The sequence below is a fragment of the Acanthisitta chloris genome, unplaced genomic scaffold, assembly GCF_000695815.1.
Source record: "Acanthisitta chloris isolate BGI_N310 unplaced genomic scaffold, ASM69581v1 scaffold28496, whole genome shotgun sequence".
Classification (NCBI taxonomy): Eukaryota; Metazoa; Chordata; class Aves; order Passeriformes; family Acanthisittidae; genus Acanthisitta; species Acanthisitta chloris.
The window spans coordinates 20981-40556 of record NW_008680198.1 but is presented as its reverse complement, the minus strand read 5'-3'; the positions used below and the strand labels follow the sequence as shown (position 1 = coordinate 40556).

Here is a 19576-nt window from a genome sequence, read left to right as displayed (position 1 = left end):
AAAGTAATTTACATATATATGTACAGACATCTACCAATTTGATTAGAGCATGGCAGTTTGCTGGGAGCATAGTCAGCATCTAAGTTTCTAAGTGGAACAAACTGACAAAGTACCTCACAGTTACTTTAAATTTGTATGTTGTAGAGAGAATGTTTGATCACACATGCTGCATTGTAAGAATGAGAAGTAACAAAGTTTAGTGTAAACTATCCTTAATTTTACATTTTCTAGCTTTGTGTTTGATAGTGCTCAGTCTGAATGTTTTCAAGTCTGTTTGGTTGTTGGTTTTTTGGTTTGGTTTTTTTTTTTTTTCCTTCTGTAGTTTGAAAGTTTTTCTCCTTGGTTTGAAAGCTGTGGGTACAATATGCATGGAAGTTATCTAAAATTTTGTTACATATTTATGATTTTAAATTTTGTTCATTATATCTTCTGAAATGTTGTCTGATATATCTTTAATTTTAGCCTTTGAAGAAAGGAGAGAAGGAAAAGAAAAAGAGTAATTTGGAACTTTTTAAAGAAGAATTAAAGCAGTAAGTTTGACAAGTTTTTACTGTAAATAAGGGCCAAGGTTTTTGCCTTGTTTTACAGACAGTATTTAGGATCACCCTCACTAAGCTTTTTCCCAAAGAAGGTTTTTATTTTGTTTTCCCCCATGTGCTAGTGAAACACTAGAACTTAAGATAAAATAACCTAATTAACACTTAATTACTGCCACTCCTGATGGACTTGGCCTTGGCACATCTGTCTTGAAGCCATCTGCTGTTGGCTTCATCAGGCATAGGGGAAGCTTCTAGCAGCTTCTCACAGAAGGCACCCACTGCTGCAGCCCCACACTACCAAAGCCTTGCCCTGCAGTCCCTGTGCAGGATGCAGCAGGGACACTGATGGCAGTTTGAAATGTCTGTGAGGCTTGGGAACAACAAGTTGTGTCAGTGTCTCTAAACTATATCCAGAGGAATTGCAGCATGAGGTTGAGCTTTTGTATTAATGCAGAAATCAGGGTTGTAATTCAAGTCCAGAGATGAACTTCAATGTGCATAGTATTACAAACACGCTGGATAATGCTTGAAAAAGCAGATTCTTTCACTTCTGAATGTGTAATACAACAGAAAGAGCAGCACAGGTATTGAGTGCAGCTGCATGCCATAGATTTATCCTGCTGTTAGGGATGGAAAACATGAATCTGTTTGCATTAGGAAACAATAGGTGCAACATGAGGAGTCCATACCTGGCTCCTGTGAGTAGTGTCTGAGCTTCGCTGTTGTCTGTTCATTAGTTGGTGTGAAATGAGTTGAAATGAGAGCCTTGTATTTCTGGGACACAGTATCAGGATTTAAGGCCAAACTACAAAGAACCAAATAGTTCCTTGTGTGAGTCCTATGCTCAGAGTTATAAACTGAGACAAAATCCTGCGTGTCCTGGGAAGAGTCATATGCTTGTGTCTGTGGTTAAGAAATAGAGACTACGGAGGTGTGTGTGCCTTGAAAAGGCATCTCCGTGGCCAGTGGGTCTCTGGCAGTGTGGTGTGGAATTGGGGCACCATTCTTATTTTCTGTACTGATAAACTACTTCTCAAACCAAGTCAATTCTGTTTGAGATTAAACACCCTGACAGTAGGAGTGAGGAAACACACAGCTGCAATAATTCTGGTAGATACATTCCAGCTGACGGAATAGGAATTCAAACATTCCGGCAACGTGGAATTTTTAACAAGCCCTTTGTTTAATCTTAAAAATTCTCCTAATTCTAAGATTAATTCAAAATTTTAGAATGGAAACTTCAGAATGGTCTTAAGTTGTTACTTGTGTTAAACTTGTGTAGAATCCAAGAGGAGCGTGACGAGAGGCACAAAACAAAAGGTAGATTGAGCCGTTTTGAGCCACCCCAGTCTGACTCGGACGGGCAGCGTCGCTCAAGTAAGTTCGCGTTATTTTTTATCTTGGATTGGGATACTAAATTTCTAGACTAAATTGTACATATTTTTCTTCTCTTTATCCAGTGGATGCTCCTTCAAGGAGAAACCGATCATCTGGTGGTAATATAGATTCTTTTCTTACTCAATTTAATGTGGTCATTTAAATGCATAGCAGAGATTATGACTTCTTTTTTTTTTTCTGTTTTTTTTCTCCCATCATTTAGTACTAGATGATTATGCACCAGGGTCACATGATGTTGGAGATCCAAGCACAACAAATTTATATCTTGGAAACATTAATCCTCAGGTGAGGTTGGAGCCAGGGAGTGCACTGTTGGCATGTTTGGGTCCAGGTGGATTTCTTTGCAGTATTCATTGCAGTAAATGATCTGTACATAACGCTGCAAAAGTTGAGGTTTAGACTAGCAATCAGCAGCTCAATTAAAATCATTTTTCTGTGGATATCTCCAAGCAAGGAGATTTGAGTGTGCTCAGTTAAAAATGCAGTCTAAAATGACTATTTTTGCAGTAGATTGCATTGGGGAGGTATCAGTGAAGTGCTGTTTCTCAAAAAACTAAAAAAATTAAAATGTTGACATTTGGGCAATAATATGAACAGGTGTCATAGAAATACAGTAGCAAGGTACTAACGTTCAGCTTTTTTCATGCAGATGAATGAAGAGATGTTATGTCAAGAATTTGGACGCTTTGGACCATTAGCAAGTGTTAAAATTATGTGGCCAAGAACTGATGAAGAAAGAGCGAGAGAAAGAAATTGTGGCTTTGTTGCCTTTATGAACAGGAGAGATGCTGAAAGAGCACTGAAGAATTTAAATGGTAAACAGATTTCTCAGTTTGAAGCTGTAGTTATCTTTGTAGGAATATTGAGGGGTAACTAAGCACATTGTCAGGTTGTTTTGTCAGACTAGAGGTACATGCTCTAACTAGTGAATACCACACTGACAGTGATTCTAGTTTACACTGACTGTTCCACTGGCAACTGAATATTGTCAAGCTATAGTAACTGTGCTGTAATGTCCTGAAGACATACATTGGGTGTAGAGAAATAAAACATTTAATTTACATGTGGTGTAGTCTGATGGATGTGATAATCAGCAGTGTAAGCAAAAGGTAAATGGTGGCAGGCAAACCTGAATGCTGCAATTACATGGAGAAAGCTTGAGTGGTGCAGAACCAATTTATAACATCATGGTTGGTGATGGGGGTTTTTTCCCACTTTTCCAGGCAAGATGATCATGTCGTTTGAAATGAAGCTGGGCTGGGGCAAAGCTGTACCTATACCACCACATCCAATATACATTCCACCTTCCATGATGGAGCATACCCTGCCCCCTCCTCCTTCAGGACTGCCTTTCAATGCCCAGCCTAGGGAGAGGTTGAAGAATCCTAATGCTCCAATGTTACCACCACCAAAAAACAAGGAAGATTTTGAGAAGGTAACTTACAGTACCCTGGGCCATATCTCATTGTTAAATACTGCAGCTGTGACAGTATTTCTATGGCTTCATAGATTTGCATTGGTCAGGCTGACTTTGGCAGCCCCTAGTCTGCAAACTCCCTGGCTCCCTGCTGTAGCCCAAGGGAACCTACTTAATCTCTGAAGCTCTGTTTCATGTCTGTGTTAGGGGACAGTATATTGGCTCTTGATTAATTTAGTGCTGCTTAAAATCTGGCTATCATTTTCCCCCTCCAGGCTCCCTGGATTTTTTTCTCCTACGTCCCCCCCTTTTGTTGGCTGCCAAATTGCAGTATCTAAATTGTTTTCTTTAGAGAAAATCCTACATTTTAATTTGGGTAGCATTATTTTTACACTAGAGGAGTTGATGTATTTTGTGTAGAAGGTAATTAATCTGGACATTGAGTAAGTATTTTATGCTACTTATGGAGTCAGTTTTCAAACTTTTTATTTCTGGAATATTAGCTGATAAAAGGGTAAGTATCTTGTAATCACAAACCAACTTGATGTACATTTGTAAGAATTTATTGATTCTTTGAATGACACTTAAATGTCAGGGCTGTTTTTTGTAAGACTTGGGAATGAAGTAATACCATCATCATCCAAGTCAAATAGTTTAGAATCTTTTCATAAACCTAAGAACTCCTTTCTTAATTTTATTCAGCTTAGTTCCTATTTGGTGCCTCAATGTACATTCTGACAGGAATGTTCTGATACTTTGCAACGAGTGAACCTTTATGGTTCACTGACCCAACCATTTGCATTTTGTGTAATTGCTTAGTTATAACTTCACAGCAGTGATTGCCTGCAAAACTTGTGATAGATGTGTAGTATTTTCATTGCATATGTATATTTTTGCTTGTTACTTGTTAACAATACTCACATATTCTATGTTTATTATCTGATGTGACTTCATATACAGACTCTGTCGCAAGCCATAGTCAAAGTGGTTATCCCAACAGAAAGGTACATGTTTTTCTTTATTATTACTGATCTAAATATAGAAAATTTCCCCTTCGGAATTTTAAAGAAAAATGATGATGTTGAGGAAAAGGTAATGGCTTGACTGAGCAATGGTTCTTTCATGACACTTGAGAGAAGTGTGTGTGGTTTACAGTCTTCCTATTCCTATCTCAATAACTCTTTTCTTAGTAAGGATAGATGGAGGTAATTACCTTTTGCATTTAATCTGAGCACTAGAGATAGTTGCAGGGTGATTTTGTGAGTGAACACTAGGGTGAAATAGATTTGTCTTGCAGACACTGCAAACCTCTTGAGTACTTCTTAGCTGGGATGCAGTTGTGGCAGTTTTCCTTTTTATTTTTTCCTTTTTTTTTTGACTTGTGCAATTTATAACTAGTTCAGTTAAAAATCACTTCTGATTTCTGCTATTTTTCTCAATGTGCAGCAGTTACTAATTTTGGTCTCTGAGATAAACAGTTCTGTATTACTGCAAGGGTGTTTTTTGTGTTTCAGTTCCCATCACTGCTCCTACCTTCACACTAGTCTAGGCATACTCTTGCTCAGTTAAGCTAAAACCTTTTCCCAAACATAGGAACACAACACTGTTTTAAAAGTAAATAAGCACAAAAGATTACCAAATTCTCTTTGACATTGGCCTTGGTGAGCAACACCAGCTGAACTGTCTGCGGCAGCGGGGGACCAGGAAAACATCATGGGATGGATTGGGAAAGTATACAGTTTTTGACCAGACATTGGTACGATCGGCTCCAATAAATGTGGTTTTATTATAACTGAAAAACTTTTTTTTGTTGGCCATCTTAAACTAAATGACATTTTAAAATAATGCACTTTAAACTATCGGTTTTTACTCCACTGTTTAATTGTCACAAAGTCCCTCTTTTCTTTTTGTCATGTGTGGGGGGGGGCAGAAAGAGCTCTGTGAACCTGTTTATAGTGTATTAGCATACTTCTCAATAGATGCTCATATGCACTAGTCCTTGAAATTTTAGGACAGTACAATTTTTGTTGGATAGAGACTTGAATGATTAGGGTGACCAGGAGGAGTCTTGAGTTGAGAAATGTACTGAGTAGTAGAACAAGCACTTGTGACACTGTGCAGTGCTCACAGAGTAATTGGCTTCCAGAGGAACAGATGTACCCATTTTATTTATTGTGGCACTTGGAAAGCCTGTATGGTAAGGAGAATTCATGTTAAATGAATTGTATTTGAAAATAATTTGTTACTCTTCTCCTGATGTCTTTGGAAGTTGCTAATGACAACTGCTAAGACTATTGCACAGTGCATCACATCATGCAAAAATTTCAACTGACTTGACTGGGATAATATGTTTCATTATTCTCCTTTAATTAAAAAGTTTTTAACTTCTTAGCATTTAGTAAACAGAAAACCTTGAGTGTATATACAATTAATTAACTTCTGAATAGTCCTGTCTTACACACCAAAATACGTGTACAACCTCTGTCAGACATGGGATGTACAGTATCTTTTTTCAACATCTGAGGTCTTCGTGAAGCAGCTGTTCTTGTTCAAGCATAAGCTGCTCTTATGCAACTTTATATTACTTGATGGAAGAAAAATGAGATGAAAACCAATGACATGGTTCTGCAGGAAGCCAAAAATGATCACATTGGACCTGCCTTAAAATAAGTGAATGGTGTAATAGCTCAGGGGCTTGAAAGCTAGCTGCAAATTTCTTTCTTACTGTTGTTTTCAAATGCAATTCATCAAACAAGAGCAGTCTTGCCATTTAGACTTTCAGACACCGCTTTAAATAAAATGGCTACAAAATTGTTGAAGCTATGTCCTCTGTACAGTGTTCCTGGGGTTATAAAAAGCAGACAGGAAAATTGAACTCATAGCTGTTTGATTTTTCTGTGTAATTTTTGAGGCAAATGTAGGTTCAGTGCTAGATGGTCTAAAGCAACATTTGCTAAGTTTGTAGATGGCAGGGACAGGTCTCTATTACTCTGTTTTTAAGCTGAATTTTTTTTTTTGTCTAGGACATTATATCTGTGGCAAAACTTGGAATACTCGTGGTAGAAAATAGTCTCTGCATTCCTAAGATGTAATAGAAAGTTCTGCAGCTTTTCAGTGTAAAAGTTACTGAACTTTTCATAATTTAAAAAGTGCTAGAAGAAAATCTAATGAGATACTTGCAAAGAACCAATATCCATTTATTGCATCTAAGAAAATACATTAAAAATGTAAAAATCTGTATTTATTTAATTATTTTTTTTGGTTTGCATCACATTCAAAGGACACATGCTCTGAAGCTTTTGATATATGTAGGCCATCTATTTTGAAAATTCAGATCCCTGTTTCCAAAAAAACCCCAGAAGGATGGAAACTGGCTATCACTATTTTTTGTAAGGCTTACGTGACTGACTCCTGTGAGCATCCTTAGAAGTGGCTCTGCATTTTCAGATGTGGCTGGAAAAACGTGCACTTGACATCCTCTCCTTGCCTGCCTCAGGATGTAGTGCTGAATGAAATCATGCAGATTTTTTTTTTTTTTTTTTTTAAAATTGTGATTTGTTCACTTGGGTGTGTGAGGGAGGAAACATGGGATGGTATGACATGAAAGGATGGACAGTTTTGTTCTATGTCAATACTTGAGTCTTGACCAAAAAGAGATTATCTAAATTGAATAAAACCACTGCCCTGTTTGGCATCAAGAAGGCTATTTGCTTTTCCTTTTGTACTTGAGTAGTTTGAAAGCTGATTGCAGTTTCTACTGGATATTCTAAAGTCTGTGTGTTTCATTTTGAGCATAATGTTGTTCCCCCATAGAACTTTTACTTAACACTTCAATCTTATTTCTAGACCATATAGGTGAGGGCTTAGTTTTTGGTAGTTAATTGTGCTTTGGTGTTCAGATGCCCATTTTTATGTGTATCAGTTTCTGCTCAGCAAGAGATGGTTGTAGGCTAAACTGTGGAAGTTCAGGAAAGAGGTCTCCTCTAAAATTCTTACTCCACCACTGCTAGTGATGTTTTGATTTTTAGAATGTCCGTGTCTGTGATGCAAAGCTATCATATGTTCCACGTTACCTTATCTTTTATGCAGTCTTCTTAACAATACAGCAAAGTAATCTCCTGCACAGTTGTAGTATCTTAGGTGGAGTGTAGTTTTATATAGTGTTAGGTCTGAATCAATTTTTCTTTAACTGTGTTGTTGTTGTAGGAATTTGCTCGCTTTGATCCATCGAATGATAGAGTTTGTGGTTCGGGAAGGGCCCATGTTCGAAGCCATGATCATGAACAGAGAGATCAACAACCCAATGTTCAGGTGCTTATTGCATTGCTTCAGTTTGAAGCACCACTAACTGTTTTCAGTGTTGTTGCTATTTGGCATTTTGTAAATACTAATAAGAATGGCTTTTACTGTGTTTATGTGTAGATTTAAACTTTACAGATTGTACAAATGGTCATGCTCTCCTTTTATAAAGAAGAATGCACTTTTGCTCCAGTGTTTACTGCTGTGTACATATAAATAAAGACTATATGCACACTATAAAATACATGTGTGTATATAAAAGAAATAAATAATGTGTAACATGTGCTTTCCTGAAGGACTCAGTCATCAGTAGAAGCAGTAGCATACATTTTAGAAAGAGAAAAAAATTCCCCCCAGAACTGACAGACTAACTCAATGTGAAGTCCAGTCTACCTGGAGCCTGATTTCTAACCTTCAGCAAGAGCTGGGAGGAATTTTTCTTTGATGTCAATGCAAATAGGATTAAACTTTAGCTGACATAGGGAAGTCGTGAGAATTTCTAGCTCTTGTCATTCATGGAATAAAAAAAGATTGATTTCTGAATTTCTAGTGAATTGCAGTCTCTGAAATGGTTTATTTGCAGTCATGGGAAGTGCTTCACTATGATTTTATATGCAAAATGAGAAAATATGCAGGTCAAAATGTCTTGGGCATTAAAAATGGACTGTTTACCCCTCCCATCAGATGCTGCCAGTATTCTGACAGACAAATTGCAAGTCATTTAGCATTTGGTCTGAGTCACCTAACTGTGTAACTGAGCTCCTGCACCACTTGTGCTGAGGTTGCAGTTGCTCCTGTAGTGACTCTTTTCACTGATGAATCCTCTGCTTTGCTGTAGGGTTGTACAGTTCTTTTTTCTGGCCCTGTTTGTTCTGCCTTTAACTTCTGAGAAATGCTGTGTCTTTGTGGAGCTTTGCAGGTTGCATGTGTGTGTGTGAAGCAGTTGCTCTTGTTCTGCCCAGCTGTGCTGTGGGTATAGGTGATTTTAGCTATCCTGTGTTCCCTTGGTAGCTCAGGTTAGATTCTGAACAGGGTTTGGTTACTTGATTTTTTTATTACTTCCTTTGATTTTGCTTCAGTTAAATAACTTGTGATCTGTTTTGTGCCTTCTTTGCTCTTTGGTTTAGGTTTTTATTTGAAAACCAGACTCCAGCCCATGTGTATTATAGATGGAAGCTTTATTCAATTCTTCAGGCAAGTAGAATTTTAGTGACAATTCATAGCTTCAAGCATAGTGAAGCAAAAGAACACAAAAGTGTAAACAGTTTTGGGTTTTTTTGTAGGGAGATGCTCCAACCAAGTGGAGGACAGAAGACTTCCGTATGTTCAAAAACGGATCATTTTGGAGACCACCACCGTTGAATCCATACTTGCATGGGATGTCAGAGGAGCAAGAAACGGAAGCATTTGTGGAGGAACCCAACAAGAAGGGTGCACTGAAGGAAGAGTATGTACTTCCTTTGATTTGTAGTGCTGCTTTAATTGCTAGTCTGCATGTTTTGTCCTGTTGTGGGTTTGTAGTTTTAATATGTCATCCCTGAAATGTCATCCTTCTCACAGCATTATTTGTGTCTCAGTAAGTGTTCGTTAATCTCGAGTGGTTTTCAGTTAGTCTTTTTTTATCGTGCTTGTTGCTAAATATGTTCTGGGTTTGGTTACGTTTGGCATCCTTGAACAATGAGTCCTTTCATTCCAATTGTTATTAACCCTTGATTTGAAAGGGATTGGGAAGATGAGAGCTTGTCCACGTTTTCAGTTGCTGTCTGTTGGTGGGGGCACATAGCACCTTTCTCAATGTCCTTATAACCTCATGAGCTAAACAGCTATTGTACTCTTCAACTTATTGATGCTGTTGATCAGAGATTAAAACTGGGAACAGTTGTTCATCTGCAGGAAGAGGCAGGTCATTGGAGTTCCTTGCTGTGAGTTGTCAGTGTGCTGGGGATGAATGTGGTAGTGGGAATAGAGACCTGATTTCCTTAATTTTGCTGCTGTTTTTCCAACTGTGGTATTAGGGGAAGGTTTTTCTTGTTTTACTCTTCTCATCACAGTTCTCAGAGTCATGATTCTGAAGGTTTTAATACACAATTTATTTCTTAGACATTCTTTTGGAAAGGCTCAGAAAGAGTCTTTTGACAATGCTTTTTATATATGGAGATCAGGGAAGACATGAATTAATTGCTTATGACTAGTTTTCTGAATGTGATGTTTCTTATTCAGTAGCAGATATCACTTATATGTTTTAGATTTATCCATTTTGGTTTAGGCTTAAACTAAATCCAGAGAGTTAAATACTTCATTAGAGATATTGATGTGCTGCATTAGGTATTTCTCAGTTGCTTTTCCTTGCTTTCTGTATGCAGTCAAGATGTGAGTGGGAATTTTTTGCTCTTTATGTAATGTGGATGCATATATTCATGAGCCATTGAAAGAACTCAGGCAGTGGAATATAAAATAATTGAAACTGCTTTTGTCCTAAAAATAGAAAAATAAGAAACATTGTTAAATGGAAATTCCCCAAAGTGTTTTTCATTCTGTATTGAAAGAATTAAAATTTCTTGTATTTCAGACAGAGGGACAAACTAGAGGAAATTCTGCGTGGCTTGACCCCTCGGAAGAATGACATTGGAGATGCAATGGTTTTCTGTCTGAATAACGCAGAAGCTGCCGAAGAAATTGTCGACTGCATTACAGAATCGTTGTCTATTCTGAAAACTCCTCTTCCCAAGAAGGTGTGGAGATTTTCTATAATCCTGTATTTTGGCAAAGAGCTCACTTAGCAGCATGCACATGTAACTTACAAGCATTATTTCATAAGTTTCAGGTGGCCTTGAGGTTTTGTACTAAAATGTGGGCTTTGAATTGATGCTCTTTTCCTGGGGAATTCTCTTACATATTCTTAATCTTTCTGGACTTGCTTGTAAATAATGTTCTGCTTTACTGTGAGGTTGAAGATAAGGAAATGGTCTGTTCCAACAAGGCAGTTACAGTTTGAATGCTGTGATCTCTCCTTTGTAGCACTGTGCTAATGTGTTACAGTGGTTAGTACCCCGGAGCACAACGGGCTGATTTCCTCCTAGTCTGTGTATTAACAGCATTGCTATACTACACTTAGTTCTACTTTGGTACTTCTAGGAACTCTCTTGTAGTTTTCCTGGAAAGATGCATGTATTGTCAGGATAATTTAAACTAGCATTATCTTAATTTGAACATTCTTCGTTGTAGATCGCCAGATTGTATCTAGTGTCAGATGTGTTATACAACTCTTCTGCTAAAGTTGCCAATGCTTCCTACTATAGAAAATTGTAAGTATAATATTTTAGGTGATTGGCAATTTAAAAAAAAAAAAGAAAAAAGGATCCTTATATTAATCTCTGTATGTACATCTCTAAGGTGATTGGCAATTTAAAAAAAAAAAAAAAGGATCCTTATATTGATCTCTGTATGTACATCTCTGGGTAAATGTGGTTGTAGAGAAATTCACATTTTTCTATGATGCTGCTGTGACAGACTTGGTATTTGTGTCTGCATGAAGATGTATAAGGTGTAGCATGTTAGTGATGCAAATAGTGTATATGCTCCATGCAAGGCACCACTTGTGCATGGAACTTCATGGAGGTGAGAATAACTCATGTGCCTCTCGACATTGTGCATGGAACTTCATGGAGGTGAGAGTAACTCACGTGCCTCTCGACGTAAAGAGCCTGGAGGTACTATTCCCTGTATGGTACAGCAAATAACTCATGTGAAGAAGGGAATTTTGGAAACAGATTTATTTTTATTAAAATGTGGCTTGTGTTTAATACGTATAAAGTCCCTTATACGTTCTCCATTGGCTTTATTATGGACTTTATTACTGGGATTATGTACTTTATTTCTAAAGTGCTGAGCAGAATTTAGGAAGAATGTCCAAGGGACAGTATCTTTGTCACATTAGATGCTTGATTATGTCTACTTCTGGAGTCTCTCCAATGTTGTGGTAGCATGATGGGAAATATTCAGCATGTTACAAAACTCTGGTGATTGCAGTCGATGTTTCTTGTTGCCTTGTGTCTGTGCTGTGCTGGTTCATCTTTTGCACATTGAGAGAAGCTCACGGGGAGCTAGGCAGCTGTTGCTCACTGTGCATTCAGTGAGGGCCTCACTGAGTCAATTGGAATAGAAACATAACCAGGAATTGATTTTATTGAATACAAATTGAATTTTGAGACAATTCTTTCATTGTATTTAAGGTTGTAAACCTCCTTTTATCGTCCTACAGTCTTTCCAGGGTGTATAAAGAGACTGCAGCAGATGTGAAGATCTCCCTTCACAGTTCTGTTGTTGTCCAAGGTGATTTAATATATAGTAATCATATTTGCTTTATAGTTCAGTTCATGGCTACTATAGGGATCAGAACCTTGTGCTTTTGAGTCCTGTGTCCCAGGTATTTTCATGAATTATATATGTCCAGAAAACCTATATTACAAAGTTTAACTAAAGAAATGTATATGTTTAATTCTAGTTTTGAAACAAAATTATGTCAGATATTCTCTGATCTCAATGCTACTTACCGTACAATACAAGGCCATTTACAGTCTGAAAATTTCAAGGTATGTATTTCATTGTTATTTACATGACATAGAAGTCATATAAATAGATGTTCCTGCACAAGAGATTGCATACTATGATAGGTGGCTTAGATATCAAGGTTCCTAACTAGGCTTTTAAAGAAAAGGCTTTCTCTTTTGGAAGGTTAGCATGGAAATTAAGGAAAACTATTAGCACCTACCAGCTGAAGTGTGCTGGTAGAGGTGTAGCTGTGGAGTTGAGAGGATATCTATCTAGTACTTAAATTGCAAACAAAGCCCTCTAGCCTTTTTGGTATTTTTTGATCACCTGTATATGAATTTCAAAATAAACTTGGGTGCTCATTGTGGAAAGAAACTCCTGGACGTAACAGCATAAAGTTACTTTTAAAGGTTTTCGTGCTAGGCTTAGTTTTAGAATTTTGATAAGCATTCTGCCATGCATCGTTGAGAGTGGTTTTTGAGATACAATGCTCTGCTTCTCACCACTCTGATGCTCGGCCTACGTTTCCTTCTCCTGTTTCCAAGATGCTTCTGCAGTTCTTTTTTTCTTGTTTTAATCAGAAGCTCTAAATACAAAGCTTACAGTGTAGTTCGTTTTCCTGTATTAAGTTCTTCATCCTGGTTGTCCTACCTTCTCTCAATTGCTCTAGGCTGAGAATCAGTTTTAGTTATCTGCTATTTTAAAACTTTGAAAATTATGTGGTAAAGAGAGGCAGTATATTTTTTTTATATCTGCATCTTCAGTTACATGTAGTGTTTCAAACTTGAGCTGAAACCCATCGTTTCAAATACATTTCACTTCTACAAAAAAATCATAGAAGGGCTTGGGTTGGAAGGGACCTTAAAGATAATCTAGTTCCAACTCCCCTGCCCTGGGCAGGGTCACCTCTCACCAGAGCAGGTTGCTCAAGGCTTTATCCAGCCTGGCTCTGAACGCTGCCAGGAATGGGATAGCCACAGCTTCTCTGGGCAGCCTGGGCTAGTGCTTTGCTGCCCTCACACTAAAGAATTTCTTGCTAATAACTAACCTAAACCGACCCTCTTTCAGTTTAGAGTAATTCCCCCTTGTCCAGTCACTCCCTGCCCTTGTAAGAAGTCCCTCTCTGGCTTTCTTGTAGCCCCTTTAGGCCTCTAAGGTCTCCCCAGAGCCTTCTTTTTTCCAGGCTGAACAAAATGAAAGTAGGAACACAATGTCAGTTCAGTGACATGTATAAGCCAGTGTTAATTTTAATTATTTTACAGGCTGAAAGACACTTTCTTTTACATAGAGGCACCTGCTTCAAACATCAGGGCAGAAGGAAATTCGCTGTCAGGATAGAACAGTTGAAATGGATAATGTAACAGGGAATTTAAAGGGAAAATGAAACCCAAGTGAGATTTTTCAAAAAGTAGTTCCTGTGTACATATTTTTGTTAAATGACTAGTCTTGCCCAGCATGGTGTGACTGTAATACACTTCAGGATGGAACTGGTTAAGAATAGCTGCCTACAGTAGTAGTTCTCTGTGGTCTATTTCCCTTCATTTAAAATGTCTTAATACAAATGTCTTAGCTCTTTTTTTTTCCTCTTGCTTCTAGCAACGAGTAATGACTTGCTTCCGAGCATGGGAAGACTGGGCAATCTATCCAGAACCATTTCTGATCAAACTACAGAATATTTTCCTGGGGCTTGTGAATATCATGGAAGATAAAGAAACAGAGGTGGGTGACCTCGGCGTGGTGCTTGAGGATAGGGAGGAAAAATGTGTGAATATCAAATAGGGCTGGCCAGGATTATTTTGCTCTCTCTTTTGGGGTGAATAAACCTTTCTTTTGTCCGAGTCCTTACCCTTAAATACAGGTGTGACATATTTTCAAATGCAAATACTGCTTAATCCATGTATGAATTTGTTGCTTGTAGATTAGGTGCTTTGGTGGAGTGACATTATGAAACTGTTTCAGAGCAAAGACTAGTACAGAATGACAGGTATTTGCTTTGCATTGGAAATGCTCTGTAAGATCTGTCTCTGAATTTTGAGTGGAATTTCAGGCATTGTAGCTGTGTGGAAACATGCCTTTCAGAGCAGTGGGAGGGAGGCTCACAGTGTAACTGGAAGGATAGCTTAGTTCTCTTAGCAGCAGAGCAGGGTGAACATGCAGTGCCTGTCCCTGACAGGTTAGAACATGTAGCTGGATTTATAATTTTTGTTCCTTAAATTTGTGTTCATGCTAAATCGTCAATTTTAGTCAGTTTTTCAGATTGCTGGACTTGGAATCTTTCACATGTACTAAGTATAATTTATCTGGCTCTAAGTTTCCAGTCTAGTGTGCAGAAATTCCAAGTTTTTGCCTATAATTTTTCATAGAAAGATATTGTTGTATTATTTCCTCTACAATAAACAACTCGATAGCAAAAGTCATGTACTAAATTTATCTGGCTCTAAGTTTCCAGTCCATGTGCAGAAATTCCAAGTTCTTGCCTATAATTTTTCATAGAAAGATACTGTTGTATTATTTCCTCTACAATAAGCAGCTCCATAGCAAAAAGTGTTAAAGTTGAGTTTTTTTGGTATTTTTGGAAGGACTTCTTCAAAAAGAAATTATTTTATAATTGGAGAAATAAAGAAAATTTATCTGGCTCTAAGTTTCCAGTCCATGTGCAGAAATTCCAAGTTCTTGCCTATAATTTTTCATAGAAAGATACTGTTGTATTATTTCCTCTACAATAAGCAGCTCCATAGCAAAAAGTGTTAAAGTTGAGTTTTTTTGGTATTTTTGGAAGGACTTCTTCAAAAAGAAATTATTTTATAATTGGAGAAATAAAGAAAAGCAATGTAGGTTTGTTCTTTTAATAATCCCTTGTAATTTGTGTTCAGGAAGTACCAGATGACCTTGATGGAGCTCCCATTGAGGAAGAGCTTGATGGTGCTCCACTAGAAGATGTGGATGGAATTCCTATTGATGCTGCTCCTATTGATGATCTGGATGGAGTCCCAATAAAGTCGCTGGATGATGATCTTGATGGTGTTCCTTGTACGAAATGTTTCGACTTTACTTTCAATCTTCAATCTTTGATCTTATTTTTCTGAATAGTTTTGATTAGTGCAGCCAAGAATTACCATGGCATGTAGCTTTGTAAAATGCTGAACTGATAAATTTCAATTTGTTCAAGTAAGAAACTGTTTAAAAATTGCTTTTAGAGTGTAATTGCTTCAGGGACACAGGAGGTATCTTCTGATGTTATGCACATCAGGTTCCAATTCCTGGGCTTTTTCCTTTGCAAATGATAAAATGGAATAATCTGTTTCAGTATTTAATTCTGATTGTTACCTTAGTAGTTTTTGGTTTCACCTTTTGAAGAGCTTTGGAAATTATTTTTCTTTGTCTCTTTATCCAGTGGATACAACTGAAGACTCAAAAAAGAATGAGCCTATATTTAAAGTTGCTCCTTCGAAGTGGGAGGCAGTGGATGAGTCAGAACTGGAGGCCCAAGGTTAGTTTTGAAAGTATCTTCTCTAAGTAAACAAAGCTTAATGTCACCTATGAAATGATTTGTTTTCAGCTGGTCTGTGCTAACGTGATTCCTGTAGCAACACAGTAGGATTTTTAATTGTAACTTCTCTGAAATTATAACCAGAAAAAGGAAAATAGTGTATTCTGGTTTCATTATTCTGCTTCAATAACCTACCAACCTTTGAAAATAACTTGCAGCTTATTAAGAGTAAATATTGAGAACGAAACAATCTGGGTATGTGGTTGGCAGTCTTCCCAAGTCTTGGCTGGGAAGATAATACTTTACAAACTGCTGAATCCTTGTCAGCTTTTGGAGGGTTTACTGAGGTGTGCTATGCACTGTGTTTGCGAGTAGTTCTGTAAATACTAAGTGTTCTGGTAACATGAGCGTGGGATATTTCTGTGAAGTAGAAAGTCTGTATGAAGTCCTAAAGGCTGGTAAATTTGATTGCATTGTAATACTTAATATATGTGCAGGTACTAACTTGCAGATTGAGTGGTGGCTTTTTCTATTGTTAAGTGTCTTATTGTCTCTTTTAGCTGTTACTACATCTAAGTGGGAGCTTTTTGACCAACATGAAGAATCTGAAGAAGAGGAAATTCAAAAGTAAATACTTTTTCATTCTGATGAAAACATTCACATTTTATGTGTCTTTGGATAGATATGTATTACTAGAGCAGAACACAAATTAAATTTTGGAAGTAGGAAAATAAGAAAATGGAGAAAAATCAGGATTTTAGTGCAATCCCTGTCATTTTTTTTCTAATATGATGAATTACACCTGTTAGTAGAGTTGTTAACTATAATCTTGAAATTGATGCTGATTGAGAATGTAATGCCAAATAGTGGAAACCTAAACCTCTACTTTTTGCTTTCGAGACAAACTCTGAACCATGTGTTGAAGGGTATGTTGTGTTGGATGCTGGGAGGCTCTGTGCCTTCTCTTGGTTTTGGGTAGTCTTTTACTTTGTTCTTTAGGCAGCTGAGAGCCTCTCTCAGTTAATACTGTGAGCAATACCTTCCTGCATTGCCTGTAGTCCTGCAGCACTCTCCTGCCAATCTGGGAATGTCATGTTAGGTATCTGCCATGTCTCAGGTTTATCTCCTAAAAGCAAAAGCATAGTAAATTCTGTTCTTTTATTAAACTTACTATGCCTGAAAAGCATGATTACAGCACTTAAAGGGATTTGTTGAGGTAGTGGATTTGCTTTGCAGCTGTGGTAGATCTGTAATTTGATGACTGTCAACTTCATGAATTCTTCTGCACTCGGTTTCTATGAAAAGTGTAAATTATCTGAGCCATAAAAACTAACGATGAAAATATTAAGATCTCTGTCTCACTGATGGGAGACTAATTTGTAGCTGCAGACTTTTACATAACAGTCTTACTTAACAGATTTCAAAACTAGCAACTAATCGTAGAAACTAAGTAGGGAAATAGTAGTTCTTGTAATGGATAATTGTCTTAGGTTTATATACCTCAGTTCATTCTGTATGTTTTCTGTAAAGTCAAGAAGAAGAAAGTGAAGATGAGGAAGACACTCAGAGTTCCAAGTCAGAAGAGCAACACATGTATTCCAATCCTATCAAAGAAGAAATGCCTGAGTCCAAGTCATCAGTCAAATACTCAGAAATGAGTGAAGAAAAGCGTGCCAAACTCCGGGAGATAGAGGTGAGCTGGTGTTCTGTGCCACCCTTCTGTACCTTCACCCCACCCTGGGCTCTCTGTGTGAGAGAGGGAGTTAACTTTTGCTGGAACAATTATAGTCCTATTACATAGTGGGTATTTTTAGTCCAGTGTATTTTTATAAAGGTATATTTGTTCACAGTCTTGCCTTGGTTTGACTTTCACAATAAAGCAGGAAGAAGTGAACCATTGAGTCAGGGATGTTGCATGTTGAGAATTACTGTTCCTTTTCAGGGTCCTGTTTTGATATCACTGGTAGCCCTAGATGGTTTGGGTCCCTCTACACTTTCCTCCTCTTGGCTTATGGGAGTGACTTCTGGATGTGGCCTTAGTCCGATACCTTTCTCGTTCTCTCTGTCTCTTGCCTTGAAGTGTCTGTATTTTATTACATTTAAAAGTGTCTCTTTTCACTGTGTCAGCCATCAAACAAAGGAGTAGATGTGACTAACCCATGTGGCCCTGGAAATGGGGTATTTTCATTGAAGACCTGCCTGCAGTTTCCAGAGCTCACTGCTTCTGCTATCCTTTCTCCAAGCCTAGGTGTTAGTGTAGCTGTTAGCTTGCTGGGCACAGGTTGTTACACCTCCCTGCTGGCTTCTGAGCTCGTGGCTCACTGAGAAGGAACTAGAACTGGAACTTAGCATGAGCCTAGAGTGAAGCCTTTGTCTCATACAAAACCAGGTTTAAAATTGCCTGTGACTTTCCAGCTTGTGTTCAGCATTAAAACCCACTGAATACCAAAATTCTTGTACCTTCTCTTCAGTGCATTCAATTTATATTAAGAAGCTGCTAAACTACTTGTTGCAGTTGTAGTATCTCCAGGTGACAGATTGGAACTTGTCTAGAAGGTGGAATTATGGCTGCCTACCTGTTTATGCTATAATGTGCTAGTTAGCTAAAATCACACATTAGCAAAGCCCCTTAAGATGTTCAATAATATTTTAAAATGTCACAACTGTTGTTTCTCTCAAATCTGCTTCTCTTTAGTAATTCAGATTTTATTGAAATTAATGGACTGTAACAAAGCACTTAGAAATCTCTTGCCTTGCATAGCAGCTGGAAAGTTCATGAGACATAGCCATATTAAGTGAGTAAATTCTGCATTTGAGAAAAGCTGAATGGGATTTATGCCTGACCTGACTCATGGTGGCAGTATTTTTGTAGGAAAGACATGATGTTGGTCTCATGAAAGTACAAGAGAAACTAATTTTCCTGTTGCTGTAATATTGATTGTAGTGGTTATGGAAAGGGCTCCTTTCAGACTGAGTATCTGTTTTATAGCTGCTATCCTGGCAGTTGTGGAGGCAGATTAGGAAGTGATTTACTTGAACCATTGTCACTTTTAAACTGAATGAGTGTTTCAGGTTCTTTCATCAATATATCCAGCCAGTAACACTTTTGGGTGGTAGATATCTGACGTTTTCAAGTGCATGTTTGCATTTTATTCTCTGTGTTAAGTTACCATCTCAGTTTCAGACTTTTTGGAATTACCAGAAAAGGAGAGTTTAGGGGTTTTTTTCATTTTCAGAACATTTTGGACACTATGTAGGAGTACTTAAAATTTCTCCTCAAGTTTATCATTGGCAGGAGAGTACTCCCTGTACTCCTTTAAGGCATTCACACTCAAAGTTTCTTCTTAGTATGTACCCAGTCCCTGCCAAAACCCACATCCTTTATTAAATCTGAGGGAAGGAACTGAGGAAAAAAACCAACCAATTACCAGCTTTAACAATTATGCCTTCTAATACAGACTGTAAAAATTACTGTGTCAAATATTTGGCAACAAAATTGGCCAAGTCTGATCCTTTGGAAGTCTACGCAGTGACTACCAGGGAAGCTGAAACACATTTTTTCATGCATTTTTTTGAAATGCATTAATACAAACAACAGTTCTTGGCCCAGCTAGTAAATTAAGCTTGTCAGCTGGGAGAGGAAAGTGCAGTGAGAAACAAACTTTGGCCACAGCCATCAGACCAGTGCCACCAGAGAAGGCAAGTTAGTAACCTTTTGTTTGCCTTCCCTCACACCCTGTTAGTCCTTCTGCAGTGTGAATTCTTTCCAGAACTCTGCAAGAGCAGAGGCTTTCCTGTAACACCAAAGAGCAGGGATTTCTTAACAGTCTTACTGGGTACTTCTCTTTACAGTATAGCTCAAGTTTCAGAATGGTCTTTACA

At 37.7% G+C, this 19576-nt stretch overlaps 1 protein-coding gene across 1 annotated transcript in view; it reads left to right on the top strand.

Annotated features, from left to right (window-relative positions):
• Positions 1–462: 462 nt before the first annotated feature.
• U2SURP (U2 snRNP-associated SURP domain containing) overlaps positions 463–19576 on the top strand; it is a gene marked incomplete at its 5' end in the record, with an annotated part of 28998 nt that continues 9884 nt past the window's right edge. The window contains 18 exons of the mRNA XM_009077639.1: positions 463–530; positions 1822–1916; positions 2000–2035; positions 2140–2222; positions 2587–2752; positions 3161–3372; positions 4315–4358; positions 7561–7665; positions 8781–8847; positions 8937–9100; positions 10223–10385; positions 10879–10958; positions 12158–12245; positions 13801–13923; positions 15078–15234; positions 15599–15694; positions 16255–16321; positions 17225–17387. Of these exons, the coding sequence (XP_009075887.1) occupies positions 463–530; positions 1822–1916; positions 2000–2035; positions 2140–2222; positions 2587–2752; positions 3161–3372; positions 4315–4358; positions 7561–7665; positions 8781–8847; positions 8937–9100; positions 10223–10385; positions 10879–10958; positions 12158–12245; positions 13801–13923; positions 15078–15234; positions 15599–15694; positions 16255–16321; positions 17225–17387 (1977 nt within the window). The remainder of the gene's footprint in view (positions 531–1821; positions 1917–1999; positions 2036–2139; positions 2223–2586; positions 2753–3160; positions 3373–4314; positions 4359–7560; positions 7666–8780; positions 8848–8936; positions 9101–10222; positions 10386–10878; positions 10959–12157; positions 12246–13800; positions 13924–15077; positions 15235–15598; positions 15695–16254; positions 16322–17224; positions 17388–19576) is intronic.